This window comes from Rhinoderma darwinii, chromosome 3 (assembly GCF_050947455.1).
Source record: "Rhinoderma darwinii isolate aRhiDar2 chromosome 3, aRhiDar2.hap1, whole genome shotgun sequence".
NCBI classification, from domain to species: Eukaryota; Metazoa; Chordata; class Amphibia; order Anura; family Rhinodermatidae; genus Rhinoderma; species Rhinoderma darwinii.
The window spans coordinates 305,417,644-305,436,251 of NC_134689.1; the positions used below are offsets into that span (position 1 = coordinate 305,417,644).

General features: G+C 36.6%; 1 protein-coding gene across 1 annotated transcript in view; it reads right to left on the minus strand.

Moving 5' to 3' along the window:
- Positions 1-714: 714 nt before the first annotated feature.
- ACAN (aggrecan) overlaps positions 715-18,608 on the minus strand; it is a 105,356-nt gene continuing 87,462 nt past the window's right edge. The window contains exons 14-19 of the mRNA XM_075858187.1: positions 17,592-17,705; positions 12,893-13,051; positions 11,678-11,760; positions 10,007-10,151; positions 7,400-7,582; positions 715-3,288 (exon numbers count right to left, since the gene is read on the minus strand). Coding sequence (XP_075714302.1) covers positions 3,209-3,288; positions 7,400-7,582; positions 10,007-10,151; positions 11,678-11,760; positions 12,893-13,051; positions 17,592-17,705 — 764 coding nt within the window. The 3' untranslated portion in view covers positions 715-3,208. The remainder of the gene's footprint in view (positions 3,289-7,399; positions 7,583-10,006; positions 10,152-11,677; positions 11,761-12,892; positions 13,052-17,591; positions 17,706-18,608) is intronic.

The following is an 18,608-nucleotide window of genomic DNA, read 5'->3' on the forward strand; positions in this document are numbered from 1 at the left end:
TGCCTGGTACTGTAGTAAAGGGGCCATGTAAAGCACCACTTCCCCTTTTTTTCTGTTCGTCATCAGGGGTCCCAGCGTTCACGATGGCCCCTCCAAAAATCCCTATAAACCTTATTAACATATATACTGTACCAATGGTTGTCCCTATTTAAGCCAGTCAGTATGTGCATATTGATGTAGATGGTAATTTGAATCCACACAAGGTCTCCATGCAACACTGCACTTTTTGAAGTATATGACATACAGAAAAGTATCTTTTATACATTTCCTATAATAGGTTTTCTAGGGTCCCCTTTTTTATGAACCCAAAACAGGGCCTGTCTCTATGGAATTTGAACTGTTGGCTTTCCAAATAGTAGACCAGAATTGACGCACAGACAGCAATCGGACGCATTGCACAACCATTCGTATTAGCACTGGCTTAATTTTACGTCCAATCATGATCATAATCTTATTCTACCAAGTAAACCTCCAATATGTCTAATCTACTATTCCACCTACTAGTTACTTACTAATACTAAGAAGGTGAAAAGTAAATGTTAAAAAATAAGTAAATAAATTAAAAAAGATTTCTCTGAGCATATGCCTATATGTACCCAGCCCACTATGGCAATGTATACCAACTTTGTATTCAGGTCACAGTTACTGTTCCCATCATTAACATAACTAAAATAAAATAGAAAATGGCCATTATGTTGAATTGGCTCAGTGCTTTATTTCATAGGTGTTACATGGTACATAGTACAGTGCAAAGACTTCTGTGGACAATGCTCATTTGTAATAATACGATTGTATGGTCCTATCATAAATCCATTGGCTTTCAGTGTATTAAGTTTGTGAAGAATGTTATAAGTAGGTGTCAGATCCGTACAAATTTAGCATATCAACGTGTCTGCAGTACTATGGGTTAACAATGAAGAATTATTGAATTAAAAGTAGTGGCAGTTGCCCACCAAGTCTTATTATAGTGAGAGTCCAAATACACTTGATTTCCATAAAGCAAATATATATGCCTCAAGGAGGCAGATAAAACGTAATGACAATAATTTGCAATCCAATTTTTTATTACAAAGTTCGGAAATTAAATTATAACGTTTATTTTTAGGTTAGCTATGCCGCATTCTGTAAACATATTCATTATAGGACTTGTCTATATCTAATTTGACTTCAAGGTTAACCAAGCTGATCGGAAGCCAAATTTAAATCGAATATTTTTGGGAAATAACCACCTTTCCTCTGAGTTATGGACGGCCATAAATAGACAAGTATCACCTCTTACAGGAAGATAAACACTTGAGCACGTCCAGAACACTAAGCCCTTGTAGCAAAGTTTGCAAGTCACTCATCAGTATACACACAGTATTCACACAACTTTGGCTAGCAACATATTCACACATTGGTCAAAATATATCACTGCAAATCCAGTAAAATCAAATACAACAGGTTTTGCTTTTTTATTATACACATTTCACAATGTTTTTTCTGATGTTACACATTCTTTTCTCTGTCTTCTCTCTATGCACGTTTTATAAAATATTTGTTTTGCTTTTTACAAAAAAATATAGAAAATGTTGTACCTGACATTACACACAGAGGCTCCTCCAGAATTCTAGGAGAATATTGCAACTTCATTTAAATAAAAATAGAACTTAGTATTCCAATTGTATTTTTAATAATATTACATTATTTTTCATATAAATAGGTGCACGGAAACATCATGCACTGCACGATCCCCGGAGCAAAGATGGGGAAATGGAAGCAAACTGTCGATCCTACTACGGGGAGTCATGAGGTTCTATCAAAGAGACACAGGCACAGCTGGCAATGCAGGGGAAGCAGAGTGACGGTGGATTGTGTTATCATTTTTCAGAAAACCTGTCCACGTTATAGTAATAGTCCTCGCCCTATTATAGAGCTGTGGCTATAGAAGGCCCCCACTGCAGATTTCCTTCAGCTAAATGGGAGTACATAGAATTGGTTTCAGATGTGTTATAGATCTAATATCTTGCATTCAAGGCTATGGATGATGTATGAGACACAGACATGCATCTGTCAAGCATTTCAAAAATCCACAGGGTGTCCCAGTGGTCCAAAAGATTTGCACATTATGGGGCATGCCAAGCTTTATCCAAATAGTATCATAATCTGGCAACATAACACTAGCCTAGATAAGAAGCGCTACTTTGTAGAAGAGATCTATGACTAGAGATACATAAAGGTTGTGTCACAATGACAATGACTTTTCCAAATGACACATCAAGACATGAGCAAAGAAGCAAACCCTAATGATTTGCAGAGTTGATCGGTAATGTTGGTTAGAAACAGATAGGTCAATCTTTTTTTTTTTGGTGTTTTTTTTTTTTGCTTAAAACTAGTTAAGTGCATTGTTACTTAAGTGCAGAATTAGTAAATAATATGTGTGCAAATACTTCAGAGTATAAACATATGAAGTGAGAATCTTTTAGATGAGCAGCGTTGGGCCATGCATGACTGAATTGTCTATAGTAGAAAGCTTCCTCTGAATGTCAAGTAAGGTCTTGTCTCGACAACAAGTTTATCTCTATGGTAGAACCATACAGATCTAATACAGTTACTCCAGCAAAAGCTTTCTGGACATGACCTAGGTAACCTTCGGGGGATTAGTGCAGTGGGAGAGGACTATTCATGGTAGCACATATGAAATGTGTCTACTGCTTGTAGTTCAAATGCCATTATATATATTACAAGCAAATACGTGGACATTCTGTCTTCTCAATCTCTCACCCACCCCACCCCTTTGTCCTCTCACGTTTGAGATACATTCAGCGATTTTTCACAATTTTTTTTAATTTAATGTGCAATGTGTTTGTTACTATATTTATATTTTTTTATTAAATTCGGCCAGCCTGGAGTTTAAATAATAAAAATATTACATTATTGTCACATTATATTTAGTTAAGAAAATGGGGGAGATAGTCTATATGGCTTTACATAGCCTTTCCTATTTCAAATCAACACTTCCACCCTCCATTAAGAAAGGCACAACATGAACCCTGACAAAGGCACTTCTTTGACCATTAGTAACAATGCTGAAACCTAATTTGCTTTGGTGCTTTTTTATATACAGCTTGGGTTTTCTTCAATATAAACTCCTTAAATGACAAAACAAAAAGTAATTGACATTGTTAATATAAATGTTCTTTACAATAAATTTTTTTGGTCTTTTTTTTTAATGGGCTATGTTCTTTGCAATTTTTCTAGTTAATTTCGATCGACGTCTGGGGCTTCTCTTGTGTCTGTAAGTGGAAGCTGCAGGAAGTAAAACAGAGAAAAAACAGAAAAAACATTAATAAATAAGCATTATTTCAGAATTATACTTTATTATACCCACATTGAATGATAAATAACATGAAAATACATGTTAACTTTCTGTTAAATAGATAGTTAAAAGAACAAACACATCTATCTATCTATCTATCTATCTATCTATCTATCTATCTATCTATCTATCTATCTATCTATCTATCTATCTATCTATCTATCTATCTATCTATCTATCTATCTATCTATCTATCTATCTATCTATCTATCTATCTATCTATCTATCTATCTATCTATCTATCCATCTATCCATCTATCCATCTATCCATCTATCTATCTATCTATCTATCTATCTATCTATCTATCTATCTATCTATCTATCTATCTATCTATCTATCTATCTATCTATCTATCTATCTATCCAGTATAGATATATATCTATATATAATTACATATATATATATATATATATATATATATATATATATATATATATATATATATACATTAGCCATACCCACCCTCTAATATGACATTTGATAGTCCGGCATTCAAAGAAACTGGTATTTTGTAGATATAGTTCAATGTTGGATTGACTGGCACTTTTAGCTTCTAAACATAGAAGTAAAAACTTCAAGAGTGTTAAAGTGTAACTAAACTTTTAAAAAACTTTTGACATGTCACATTGACATGTCGGAAGTTTTGATTGTTGGGGTCCGACCTCGGAGACACCCACCAATCGATACAATGAAGCTGCAGTAGCACTCGGGTGAGCGCTGTGCTGTCTAGTTTCTGATTGGCTTTCCTAGGAAAGCCTAGTGAGCAGTGCATGGGCTCAATACAGTGTATGGGTCTGTACACCACTCACTCGGGCCGATCAGAAACCAATTGCGCTTCTGCCATTTCATTTTAGCGATTGGTGGAGGTTGCAGTGCTCGGATCCCCACCGATCAAAACTTCTGACATGTCACTATGACATGTCAAAAGTTTTTTAAAAGTTTAGTTATCCTTTAAGTAAGAGTTATTAATGCAGCAAAAGGGACAGGTAATTCACAAGCACAGGACCAAAAGACCCAGTTAAACTGGGAAGCTACTCAAATGATTATTTGATATGTCATAAATACATGCAAGAAGATCACATTGGGGATGTTTGCGGTCTCAAGCTAGCACTGATTTCCAGAAAGGGTCTTATAGAGATTTTAAAGGTAACTAATATTAATAGCTTTTCCTTAGGATAGAACATCAATATTTGTTTGGTGAGGGTGCGACTCCCAGCTGAATGAAAAACTTAACTGCAGTACCAGGCGCAGATACACCCGTATGTACGGTGTTGTGCCAGTGTAAACAATCAAGGGGACATGGCGTTCACTTAAGTACCAAAGAGTCCTTTCACACCAAGCCCTTTCTTAGGCTACATTCAGTCGAGCGTGTGCAACCTCGGACGTGCACCCGTGACGGATCCCTCATAGACTAGAGTCTATTGATGGACGCGTGAAAATGCAAGAAAATAGGACATGTCCTATTTTTCCACGGACCCTTCACACGCTCCGTTGAAACAATGGCCGTGTGAACGGCCCCATTAAAATACATGTGTCCGTGTGACGGCCGTTGTTTTAATGGCGTCACACGGACAAGTTACATGCTCGTCTGAATAAGCCCTTAGTCATACATCTCAGACTTCACCAATGTCATCTTCCCTGTGCATATCTAACATGTCAAGAGATCATTTTGACTATAAATCATTTGTGTCAACACATTTTTGAATAGTAGAGTGAATGTTTCTTTTTTCTTTTTTTTTATTTTTTTTAAATCCACCTTATCCACTGTTGGTTCCAAAGGCTTTAAATGTCTAACCTGAAACTTCTGGCTCTTTTTTCATTATAACATTGTATCATTGGGTGCCCAGGACAAGGTGAACAATGCCATCATCACATGCTTTGGTACCTGTTAGAGTACCCATTGTGATAATTGGTATATTTGGTTGATGTCAATCTAAGAAGTTGTAGGGGTTCTTATTACAGATTTACTAATTTACAATATGAATTCACAGCATTAGTGCTGATCATGTATACAAGAAAGGTCTTCAAAATGATCTAGTAATGCCTGTATAATATCAAAAGTTATCCCTACTGACAACTAATAAAGTCAACATATATCTCATGGGACTATACAGTCTATGGGCTAAGTCGCCAGCAAGTGCGGTTAAATTTAACTCCCCAGTAATGATAGAAACTCCAAATATCATTTAGAACACAAGAGAAAGAAACAGAGTCAAAAACTATCAACAAATGTAAATTTGCCAATGGCATAGAAAAATATATTTATTGGACAATACAAATAACACGATTAAAAATAGACTACAAATCAAAGTGGACTGTATATCTCCAAATAGTATGGGAGAGGGACGTGGGTCATGGAGGTAAAGCAGTACAAACAACAGTTTATAACAGTAGTTCTAAGCGGTTTGCTAGAAAATAGATACAGAGGAAGCGAGGGTTAGCTACAACCATATACAATGTCGGTATATATCAGCAAGAGCGTTTAATCTTAGTAACAGGCATGAAAGGGATAAAGAGCTTAATAATTAAGCAAAGAACGTCTCCGTGCAACCAGACCTGCTGTCTAAGTAGACGTAAATGTTTTGTAGCTAAACCTATCGCAAGCTCAGAGGAATGAATGTATCAATCAGTAGTCATTGCAAAAGAAAAACCGCTAGTACTGACCCATATCGTTCCAAGGATGTGGGTACCCCTTGAAAAAGCCATCCACGCGAAACGCGCGTTGGGGTCTCTCCACTTTTGGGAGTCACCACATCCTTGGAACGATATGGGTCAGTACTAGCGGTTTTTCTTTTGCAATGACTACTGATTGATACATTCATTCCTCTGAGCTTGCGATAGGTTTAGCTACAAAACATTTACGTCTACTTAGACAGCAGGTCTGGTTGCACGGAGACGTTCTTTGCTTAATTATTAAGCTCTTTATCCCTTTCATGCCTGTTACTAAGATTAAACGCTCTTGCTGATATATACCGACATTGTATATGGTTGTAGCTAACCCTCGCTTCCTCTGTATCTATTTTCTAGCAAACCGCTTAGAACTACTGTTATAAACTGTTGTTTGTACTGCTTTACCTCCATGACCCACGTCCCTCTCCCATACTATTTGGAGATATACAGTCCACTTTGATTGGTAGTCTATTTTTAATCGTGTTATTTGTATTGTCCAATAAATATATTTTTCTATGCCATTGGCAAATTTACATTTGTTGATAGTTTTTGACTCTGTTTCTTTCTCTTGTGTTCTAATTGACAACTAATAAAGGTAGCTTATTAACTCAACTTTTACCATAATAATGATAACCCTAGCTATGCATTAATTGATTTCCACTATGATAATACCATATCTTGTGAGGCCCCATGCACATGACTGTATATGTCATCCGTAATTACGGACCCATTCATTTCTATTGGCCACGGACACCTTTCAGTATTTTTACTGATGGGTGTCCATGTTGAAAAATGATAGAACCTGTCCTGTTCTTGTCCATAATTATGGAACATAGAAGCCTATGGGCGCTTCCATAAATACGGATGGCTATGGATGTGCATCCGTAAACCGTCCGTATTTACGGAAGCGTTGCTATGCAACATGTTGGTGAAATCATTTTCAGCCTCCCTCTTTTTTTTGGATCCGTATATACAGATCAAATATGGATGACTACGGATCCGTATTTACGGACAGTGTTATGGATAGATGAAGATACGGTCATGTGCATGGTGCCTGAGATGAGTTTTTTTTACTGAATATATGAGTATATAAAGAATATTTGTTTTTATTGGCACACAGGTTAGAAAGAAAAGTCAGTACATAAATAACTATGCTTGGCCTCTTTTTATACAACCTGCCATTAGCTGGAATAATTACAGAATCTGTAGGACATGTGCCAAAATGAAAATTAGTAGTTATTTACAAAAACGATTAACTGTGTTGAAATACATGTACATTGCTGTGTTTATCAGTAATAATGGTGTGAAAGCAAGTCACAAAAAAAACAAAAAAAAAAACAATGGAACGACAGACATAGAGGGATACTTACGATCTATGCACTGTATTCTTGGCTCTTCCCACTGCCCACTTGGTAGGCACCGAATTATAGGAATGTGACGCTGTAGAAGACCTTGGTTACACTGGTACCGGACTAATGAACTGATTTCATATCGCTCCTTCTTTCTTCCTAAAGTATAAGCATTCTCAACCACTGGAGGATCATTACAAGCCACTAAGGAGGAGGAAGAAGAAAGAGAAAAATACTAAATTATTCAGGTCTCTCAGCCATAAGCTTTCTTTAACCTGTCGCAAAGATTCAGAACACTGCTCTTGCCCTGTAGCTAAATACTCTGCCAAGGCACAGTTACTTGTTGGCACCCTCTGGCACCTGGGGCACATGTCCCGCCAGCCCCCCGCCAGCTATGCCTGTCAGATAATTTTTTCTTTTGCACTCAATTCCCCTTACTGATTAAATCCTTTATGGGTCAACCTTCTATTTATTAAATACTTGCATTGGAATAATTCAAAAATAGGTAAATTTCTGAAAGAATTTGAGAATTGTTTCTGTGGGCTATGATCCAAAAATACAAGGGAGCTCCCAGGGCATATTGCCCATTGTTTTGTAGCTATCCATTAGTTGAATAGAGGCTTTATAACAGTTTGCATCTCATGAGCAGTCTGTAGTCAGCAGCAACATCCCATAAAATCTGCTGACAGGGCTTTGCTGTAGTTTTGGATCACTCATGCTAATCGGTAAGTAAAGTAACAGATATTTATGTAAAAGCAAGAAAATATAGGATTAATATTGGAGTAAGATAGGCCAGTATGTTTTGAATATTGCCAAGCCCCCTTGCCTCTTCTGAGATTTCTTGGGAAACACTTCCTGACAACTCTATTTAAATGCTATCGCTATTGGCCACTGTATCCATAGCAAATGGCTAGTAAATGATTAATTGTTCTACACGAATCTGGATTGGCACTGCGCTTGAAGTAGAGAAAGATGTTAAACCTGGTCACTTGGTACATCCCACTCAGCAAGGTGTATATATAATGGTGCCCAAACACATTGTAGCTGAGCTGTGGTAGTGGCAGTGCGGCCAAGAACCACGGCCGTATCAAGGTGCTTCACCTGTACAAGCCACGAGGGCGAAAACCGCAGCAATTGGTATAGCTGCAGGTTATCGGTTTGATCTCGGTGAGCACGCTAACAGTAGCTTATCTACAGGTTTACTATATGTCTGCTGGAAGGCATATGGAGTGCTAGGAACAATAGACTGGATATAACCAAGTTTGGGTCAGAAAGAATCCTGTTCCCTTGTTACTCTGTTTGTCCCAAAGTAAGGACTTTTGCATTAATATTAAGATTATGCGTTGAGCTATTTTAAAATATGCAGATCTCAGCCAAATTTATTCTCAAAGTATATTATTTTTAGTGGTTACATTTCTTTGCATATATTCCTTCAATTTGGTTGCTAGGCTCATGAACCTTGCAGCTGCCTCACTTTCTGTGCCAACCATGGAAAGTCAAATAAACAGTTCCCAGGCTGCCACTGAGCTGGTACTGCACAATAAATAATAGCCACCTTAATTTCTTTTCTTTTTTTTGGGTAGATAATTATACAATGTCTTCCTATTATCCTTTGCTAGATGTACTAGCCAGCATATTTATATACCATTCTGGGCTTTTCTGAGTTTTTGGTGCTTAGCAACAATATTGAAGTGGATTTTCCTTAAACAAAACATGTTGTTTCATTTGAAAGTGGCACAAGACTTTTCCTTTTGTAAGATGTACTAAAAGAAAGCAAATAATGGGAAAGTACCCGCAAGAAATTAGTGCTGCTCCATTGAACGAAGATGTGGCTATAAATCTCCGGCTGCACCCTTTTATAGTCTTCTAAACGTTGTTTGCAGAGGCACAACTTTCACTATTCTCACTTAAATGGTATGTTCTAGCTCTAAATTTTAGAAGAATTACTTTGCAATGGCAAACTGGAAGTCACAAATATCAGCTAACTAAAGAGGTGATCCAAAAGTAGGGTTTATAAATATAATACCCAACCCAGAAAAAAGAAAAATGTCCTTAGTCTCTTTGGTTGCACTTATATTTTGTTCAATGTACAATTAATAAACTTATAACCCTTATAATCTACACAAATATAAAAATATATAATAAACAATACGTGTACTAGTCTGTACACTACATGCTGACTCCTGAAAGAACAAATAACAAAAACCCAACATTTTCGCCCTAGCATCATCAGGGGACTATAGGAGATGTGACAAATCCCTTTAACTTAGTTCTATATATTGGTGGCTGGTCACAAATGAACTGCCAAAAAATGGACAACCAATTTGTACAGACAAAAAAAAATTAATAACTATCATTTTATTATACATTTATTATAAACTTTTTATATATTTTTATACCCTTCAGGTGAATGGAATGGACTTCCACATTTTTGGTATTAAGGACTAGAATTGATAAAAACTAATTTATGGCATGGTGATCATAAACTTAACCCAATAGAGTTTTGTTTACATTACCCATATACTCCCACTATTTTTATACTACGTCTTAGATGTTCATGTGTTTTATATTCCTAACATTTTGAAAAACGTGATTTTCATATTGGTCTGATTTCTGATTGGACAGTACCTGTTCCTTTCTTGCATGTAAATGGCAGGTGGTAATTGCAGGGCACATCATTCCATTCGCCTCTCTCGTGCCAGATCATCACCACACAGTCTTCTCCTGTGGCAAAGAAGTTATCTGGCTGATTTGGTCTCCAATTTTCATATAGCTAAAAGTTAAAAACATAAAATATCATTAAAATTTGAAGGAGGAAAATCAATTAGTATTAGTCTTGACTGTAATGTATGTAATATACAGGGAAGACATTTATTAAACACACTAGTTATATAAGACACACTCTGGAGAATTTTTCAAGATCAAAAAATCTTAGCTCCAGAGTTAAAGTCTTTAGTTAAACATTACCCACAGCACTTTGATTTTGATCTACTTCCCTTTACAGATGCCAAAATACGAAAATGTTAACTTCACATGATAAATTATGGACCGGTTCCTGTAGTCTGAGGGAGGGGGCTTTCCATCTTAATTTTAACCCAAGCACAGTTTTATTACACTACTCCAGTCCTTCACTTGCCAATGAGCATGCTCACTTACACTTCCAGGTGGATTAAACCATAAATAGATTTAGTATAAATGAATTCATGAGAAATTAAATAGGCTCTTGAAGAATATATTGTCATTGTCATCTTTAGGCTTTGTTCACACTAGTGTTAAAGGGGTATTCCTCACTTAGACATTTATTGCATATCCACAGAATATGCCATAAATGGCTGATAGATGCGAGTCCCAGCTCTGGCAACCACACCTATATCGAGAATAGGTGTCACCCAACCAAGCTGCTCTCTTCATTCTGTTGAATGGGAGTTACAGAGACAGCTGAGCACAGCCATTTCTCCACTAGTCCACACCTGGAATCTGTGGCCAGCAACTGGTGCACCAAGTGGAATGGGGATTGGGTGGCCCCTGATTTAGATACACGTGCGGGTCCCAGGGCTGGAATCAACATCTATCGAACATTTATGGCATATCCTGTGGAAAGGCCATAAATGTCTAAGTTAGGAATACCCCTTTATGGTCTGTTCTGTTAAGTTTCCATAGCTCTATGACGGTCAGAATAGCATAGTCTATCCTTTTTGGTAAATAAACAGAAATGTGACAGAGCCATAAAGGTTGAATGAGATCCATCAGAATCTGTTAGGATATCTGCCATGCCTCTGATAATAAGGGAAGCTCTGAAGCCAATATGTGCTCAAATGCCATTATTCCGGTCCAAGAGGAGCCCCTGACTTCACGGTCCATATAGGTTTTATTTTCAGAGGGAAAAGACAAATTCTCAAACAAAAGCAGAGCAACTCTCCGGGTAAAACTGATGACTGTGTTATGCCTAGTGCAGGGCCTGACTTAGGGAGTGTATAAAGTACAAGTTAGACGACTCGTTCACAGGCCCTGCCTATGTATATACCTGCCTGTGAATATCCAAACAACGATACCAACTGTAAACTTCAGCATTAATGGTAGCAGATTACATTCAAATTTTATACTTATTAGTTCTTGTGTTTTGCCACTATACCCATATTAAGTTTCTTTTAAAAACTGTTGTATGAGATTAGATGTAGGGTGTATTTTTTTCCAGAAATAGAACCTCTCTTATCTATGGATTCAAGTGAATAAGGCTGAGCTGCAATATGAGACAGCCCATGGAGAGGAGTATTTAATCACATAGACAATGACACTTACCATAGGACTGCCATCAGACCAACGGAAGTCATTCTCGAGAGTTTTATCATTAAGTCCAATCCACTGATAGTCTTGTGCATTGCCTGTTTTTCATTAAATATAATTATTAAATATACAGGAAAGGGTGAACAGGTAACAAAAAGGATTCACACAGTGGTGATACAGTATATTGCAGAAATGGTAGTCTTAGCGCACTGAAAGCTTACACTTCTGGGAAAAACATATTTGGCCCTTTCCTTCTCCTGTTTTTTTGCGCTTTTATGACACTGAGTAGTCTTATTAGTAAGAAGCTTACTGTATATTGTTTATTTCTATTACGTTCAATGTATAAACTGTATGTACACTAGTAAGCTCTTAAACTCCATATGGTGGTGGCTGCAGGCAATCAGAATATTATCATCTCTATGTCTATGCAGGGGATTTTATCAGAAATAAGCCCTGACCTATAGAATGAAATAAATCTGTAGAGAATATAACTCCTATTTAAATTTGTTTTTAAAAATCGTATTCAAGGGTATTCACTTTAGAGATTAATTCATTCATATTCATTTTTCCATAATGTGTATTATATTTGTTTTTCATGCATTTTAAACACCTTTTAATTAGGACATATTTTCCTACTGTGTAACAGAGCAAGAGGGGATGAAGTGTATAGCTTAGTATAGATTCATCTTAGGAGATGCAACTAGATCATAGAGAAAGTGGGAAATGAGATTTACATTAATAGCTATGAATAAAGGGTGACAATTGAAACTAGATTTTCTAAAAGCAGTAAGCCTCTTTAATAGTCATGAATAAGGCCAGAAATAGATATCTGTCTCAAAGTTACACCAAGACCGAGTTTAATTTAACAAACTTAAAGGAAATATATCATCAGATCGTTATGTACTATTTAAATCAGGTTTTAATTGTAAACTCCTTTTTGTTTGATGTTTTTCTTAGGTGACTATCGGTATAAGAAAAACCTGAAATATTCCAGTTATTACACTAGCACACATACAGTACTAGGCTTACATTTCCTGTTTTATGTGGCTCAATTTTCAGATTTGCTGTGTAGACTGGGACAGAACAAATACAGTATAATCACAGAACACATAATGTACATTCACTAGTACAAGAATATATATATATATATATATATATATATATATATATATTCCACACAGCCATACAAAAAAAACCAAGACATTCATAATTGACTAAAACACTACTCACCATTCACAAATTCTTGTTCTTCGGGTGTCAGGATGCTAGATAAATGTGACTGATGGGTACGACAAAGGTTTTCTGCATCAACCCAGGTTTCTCTCTCTGAGAAGTGTTGATAGCAGTATCCTTGGAATTTGGTCCATCCTACATCACACACCTCAAGATCTAAAAAATACAAGAAAAAGATTAATGTGAAGAGAAAACATCAATAGGTTAAAGTTATGTGTCCACCTCAAGTCTTCTTTCATAATTCCCAAGCAGAGATCAAACCCTGTAGAATCCAAAATGACACTGACATCAGAGGGAACAGAGAGAATGTTATTGAGTTTCTTATACCTGAAATTCTTGAGTGACAAGAAGAAAGAATTAGATCACCTCACTCAACCATACAGAAAATCATGACTAACAGAGGTAAAAGGGAAAAATATTTTAACTGCAGGTACCTTTGAAGATGTCATTTGAGTATACGATGCTCAGGAATATTTAGAAAATCAATACTACTGGCATTAAATTTTTTCTAATCAGAACTTTCCAGAAAAACTTAAATGTATTGTTCAGCTTCCAGAAGAGTGGGAACATAATTCTAGAAATCGTTTTAATTAATGATCACTGGGAAAAGAAAATAATTAAATAGAATGATAATGCCTTTATAAAATGGTGTATAGAGCATCATCGGGGTTCTGAAGATAGCTCTCTCTTTGTCTACAATCCACTCACAGAGCTACTGTCCAGATTCAAGATAACATTTTCCTGTTACCAGTTTATTAAAAGTAGCAATATCACTAGTTAAATGTTGCTAATTTTAATAAAAGCATGGTACAATTAATTGAAGTATGAAAGGAAATATTTGCGGTATTAGTAATCCACTATTGTGCCTGAAACATTTGCTTTTTAAGTGCAAACATTAAGTCATTTAATAATTTGGCCTCTAGTGTATTTCTGCATATAAACAAACAATTGTCTAAAGTAGACCAGAAAATAAATAGTTTTTCCATTATTCCAAATTAATAATGACATTTCTGTAGTATATAATACATTTTCATTTTGTAGCCACTTGTCAGTAAATTGTCTATGGGATGGAAAAGAGCAGATCGAGTGTTTTAGTCTCCTAAAATTAAAAAAAAAAATTAAAAATGAGTGTCTTCAATAATTAGACATTAGACCATTAACAATTAACCATTTGGTGTGAGCAGTGTGCTCTTTACATGGCTGTTGGCCTAAAATTATTTTACAGGTTAGAATATTAAGAAAATGTTACATCGGTGAAGCCAATGGGTACTTGTATGCAGCAAAATAGTAACAGGGTCAGGGACTACCTGATGCTGTACCTACTGAGTTTGGAGACGTACTTCTACAATCTCATACGCCTACTCGTGTGGTGTCTCCGCTATATAGCCTGCTTCTGGAAATATCTACAGTCCAAATGCATTTGTTTCTGGGGACTTGGGAACATGACCTTAACATAAGCCTGTCTGACGGATTGGATGAAAATGTTTAACTTAACACATAAAATGCCTATGGCCTTTCATGTGCAAGGAAAGAATTTCAAAATTCTTTCGAGATGGTACAGGTGCCATGATCTCCTGCTCTGAATGTATCCACTAGTCTCGGATCTATGCTAGTGTTGCAATACAGAGGTTGGTACCATGATTCATATATGGTGGTCATGCTCTGCCTTTCAGGCTTTTTGGCAGACTGTTTTTGATATTAACTTTCAAGTGGCTGACCACAGGTTAACACAGGCATTAACAATGGTCAGTCACTTGAAAGTTAATATAAAACCAGATATGCTCATATTGCACTTTTGTCCTTGCTACCTGGATACATTCCTATCATTAAAAAAAGTCTCCTTCGTCACTCTTTGGCAGTTGCTTGTACAGTCATCCCCAGATGGTGGAAGTCTGCTGAAGCACTCACAGTCAGGCAGTGGATTATGGAATTGGATCTATTGTGGTGTATGGAATAATTTATGTCTGAGGTTCAGGACAGATCCGACCAGGTTATGCGCACATGGGTTACCTAGTTTTCTGTCAAGATGGGGCCCTTCTTCTCTGCCCGGCTGTCATAAGGCCTAGTTTGGGGTGGTCGCAGATGGACCATACGATCCATGCTCGGCCTTGGAAACTCGTACACCTTTCCTTTTTATCCTTCCTCTCCCTAACCCCTAACACCCTCCCCCTCTTTTCTTCTTCTTTCTCTTTCATATTCTTCTCTACTCTTTGCTATGTCTATATGCTCTGCTGTACAGGCTATCTCTTGGGTTATTACGTTCACCCTCAGATGAGGTGCTTCTTGGGTGATGGACTTACACCTACTGGTTTAATGCACAATGTAGACTTTTATGTCCACAAGAATGATGCCCAAATAGTGACTGTTTTTTTACTATTTATTTTGCTGTTTGTATTTGAAGACGTCACGGTCTCAGCTGTTTGGTATCAATTTGGTACTACTTTTTATATTTTTTTTCTGTATGAGAAATTTAATAAAAATAATTCAATACGTTTCCCTAAAAATCTTTACCCGCATCTATGGGACCCACATCTATCTGACCTCTATGGCATATCCTGTGGATATATCATAAACGTCCATGATGGAAAACCCCTTTAATAGCCAAACCAGATATACCCATCTGTACACAGCGCTGTTTCCTTGTTGTTGCTCCTCATCAGTACAGAGTAGAGTTGTTTGTGGCTGAGTGAGATGCCTTTGAAGAAGCTTTTGGAGGCAACTGAGTCTTCCTGCAGAGATCCATCTTGTAGGAAGTCTTAAGGGCAATGCCCTCTGGGAAAAGTATGCAAAATAGCTCTTCTCCAGAGGGAAGAATACTGTCTCTAGAGCCAGCTATAGATCACTACCCTGTAAGTCAATGTCCGACAATTTATAGAGCCTAAAAACATGACTCAGGTTAATAGCCAAATCAGATATACCCATACAGAGCACTGTTTCCTAGGCTGTTTCCTAGTATGTTTGTAGAGCTCCCAAATCTATTTTCTACAACAGTATTTCCCAGTGCACAAGGAGCCCTAACATGTCATGTATTGAAGATTTTCTTAAAATTGCACAGGTGATTTAATTCGTTTGACTAAATTAATAATAAGCGGATATGTTTTCTATGTAAAATCCGCAAAACATGACCTATTAAGGGTCTCTTGAGGGCAGTTTGGAAAACACTGCTCCAGACCAAGAAACTTCTCCTTTACAGTATGGCACACACTAATTAAAATAAAAGTTGGTAGCAGTGTAAACCTTGACAAAATTTACTCATTTAATGAAATCAGATAAGCGAAAACTGTGTCTTAAACTCAAAAGTGGTCTTCTGTTTAATTAGAAGTGGCCAACACTATCTTACTACTACAGAGGTAAATAGAGGCAGTCATTTTCGACATTTTATAGAATTTGGGGGAATGTATTGTCTTATATGTTTCAGTCTTCATAATAGCAGTAAAATAATGATTTATTTCACTTGACTGAACATTTTAAATTGCTAGGTATGTAAAAAGAAATAAACTCCAATTAACATACTGATTTGTATGCACTTTTAAGTCATTTGCTAGAAAAATGGAAAATTGCGCATAAAAATTATTACTTGACTGCTTCTGTGTAAGGTCTCTAAATACTTTTATCCACTATTACTTGTAACTTATTTTAGTTTTGGCTTATTTGTGAATCTTTTTTAACTTTTACCATGTATTCCAATAATAACTTTTTGATTAATGATGAAAAATGAATGAGGGGTTGGCAAAGTTACATAGAATGAGAGGTTGGCACAGTTACATAGAATGAGAGGTTGGCACAGTTACATTGAATGAGAGGTTGGCACAGCCACATCTCTGTTGACTTCACTGAACTGTAATGAAATATTGTTCAGCCTAGACCCTTAACAACATTTCTATAATTAAAGCAAATTAAGGGTATGTGCACACACACTAATTACGTCCGTAATTGACGGACGTATTTCGGCCGCAAGTACCGGACCGAACACAGTGCAGGGAGCCGGGCTCCTAGCATCATAGTTATGTACGATGCTAGGAGTCCCTGCCTCTCTGCAGGACAACTGTCCCGTACTGTAATCATGTTTTCAGTACGGGACAGTAGTTCCACGGAGAGGCAGGGACTCCTAGCATCGTACATAAGTATGATGCTAGGAGCCCGGCTCCCTGCACTGTGTTCGGTCCACTACTTGCGGCCGAAATACGTCCGTCAATTACGGACGTAATTAGTGTGTGTGCACATACCCTAAATAGAAAAAAAAAAACCCACATTGCTCTTAATGTTTGTTCATTATCAAGGGTATCCATCAAAACAGAGGCTGAGTGTGGGAAATTTTGTTACTTTTTAAAATTAGTCAGCTACACCCAAAACAAGGGTTTTGGGTGGAAAGAGTCTTTAGATATAGTGGTTCATCCTAGGAAAGGAACCTGCAGTTGGTTTAACCTTTCAAAAGAAGAAGAGTAAAAATGATGTTGCCTTGCTGAGGTCATATTTACGGCCAAGTCCTGTAATCTGAAATAAATCATATTATTAGTGGAGGAAGAGAAGAGAAACTGAAGGAAACAAAAACAGGTTATTCACTCTTCTCTCACAAGTAGGCCCGTATTAGCAAAGAGCCCACTAAGAAACAAGCACAACCATTTGCTTTTGAAGTAGGGACGTTTGAGTGGGATGCAGTTGTTAGTACAATTAGCTCAAGCCACATTGGTCGTACCGATCTGACATAGGTCCCCTCCGTAGCTGGGAAGGCATAAGCATTTGAATGAGTCGATGCCATCAACGCAGGTAGCTCCATTCACACAAGGGCTTGGGAGGCACTCATCAATGTCTGTAAAAAATCAAGGTTTTGCCATTAGGACTCCTAGTCTGCTGCTCTGATGAAAAAAGGAGTACTTCTGTGGTTACTTGGGCTTTGCCATTCAGCTGCCGGTTCTAGTGAGCAAATAAATATGCCTTCACTTGTTACTTTACGCCTGTCTCTGTATACAGCATTTAAGGACATTGCAAACCACATAATATATACCACTTTTCTAATGTGTATTTGTTCTATTTATCCAATCTATAATGAAGTCTTTTATATATATATATATATATATATATATATATATATATATATATATATATACACGTATATATATATATATATATACATATATATACATATACATATATATATATATATATATATATATATATGTGTGTGTGTATATAGACAAATAGAGAACAGCAGCACTCACGGCATCAAAAAAGAATGGGTGCCAAGCAAAGGGTCCCGATCCGGTAAGTAGCAGAGAAAACGGTGATTTATTCAATCAACATCAGGTAATACAAAAATACAATTGATACAGAAAGTGCAAGTGCATAAATGCCAATTATTAAAAAATACATGCAAGAAAATGACAAATATATAAATACATAATTGTCATATTATTGAATATCGTGCAGGTGGAGTCCCAACCCCCAACCCTCAACACACCTGCACGATATTCAATAATATGACAATTATGTATTTATATATTTGTAATTTTCTTGCATGTATTTTTTAATAATTGGTATTTATGCACTTGCACTTTCTGTATCAATTGTATTTTTTTTGATACCTTAATCATGAGTCGATCATGTATTTTTTGTATGTTTCACTTTTAAGGATTACTATAATGAAATTGATTATGCTAATTGATGTACACTATATAGTTTGCTGTGAATCTGTATGTCACTATGCTTGAGAAAG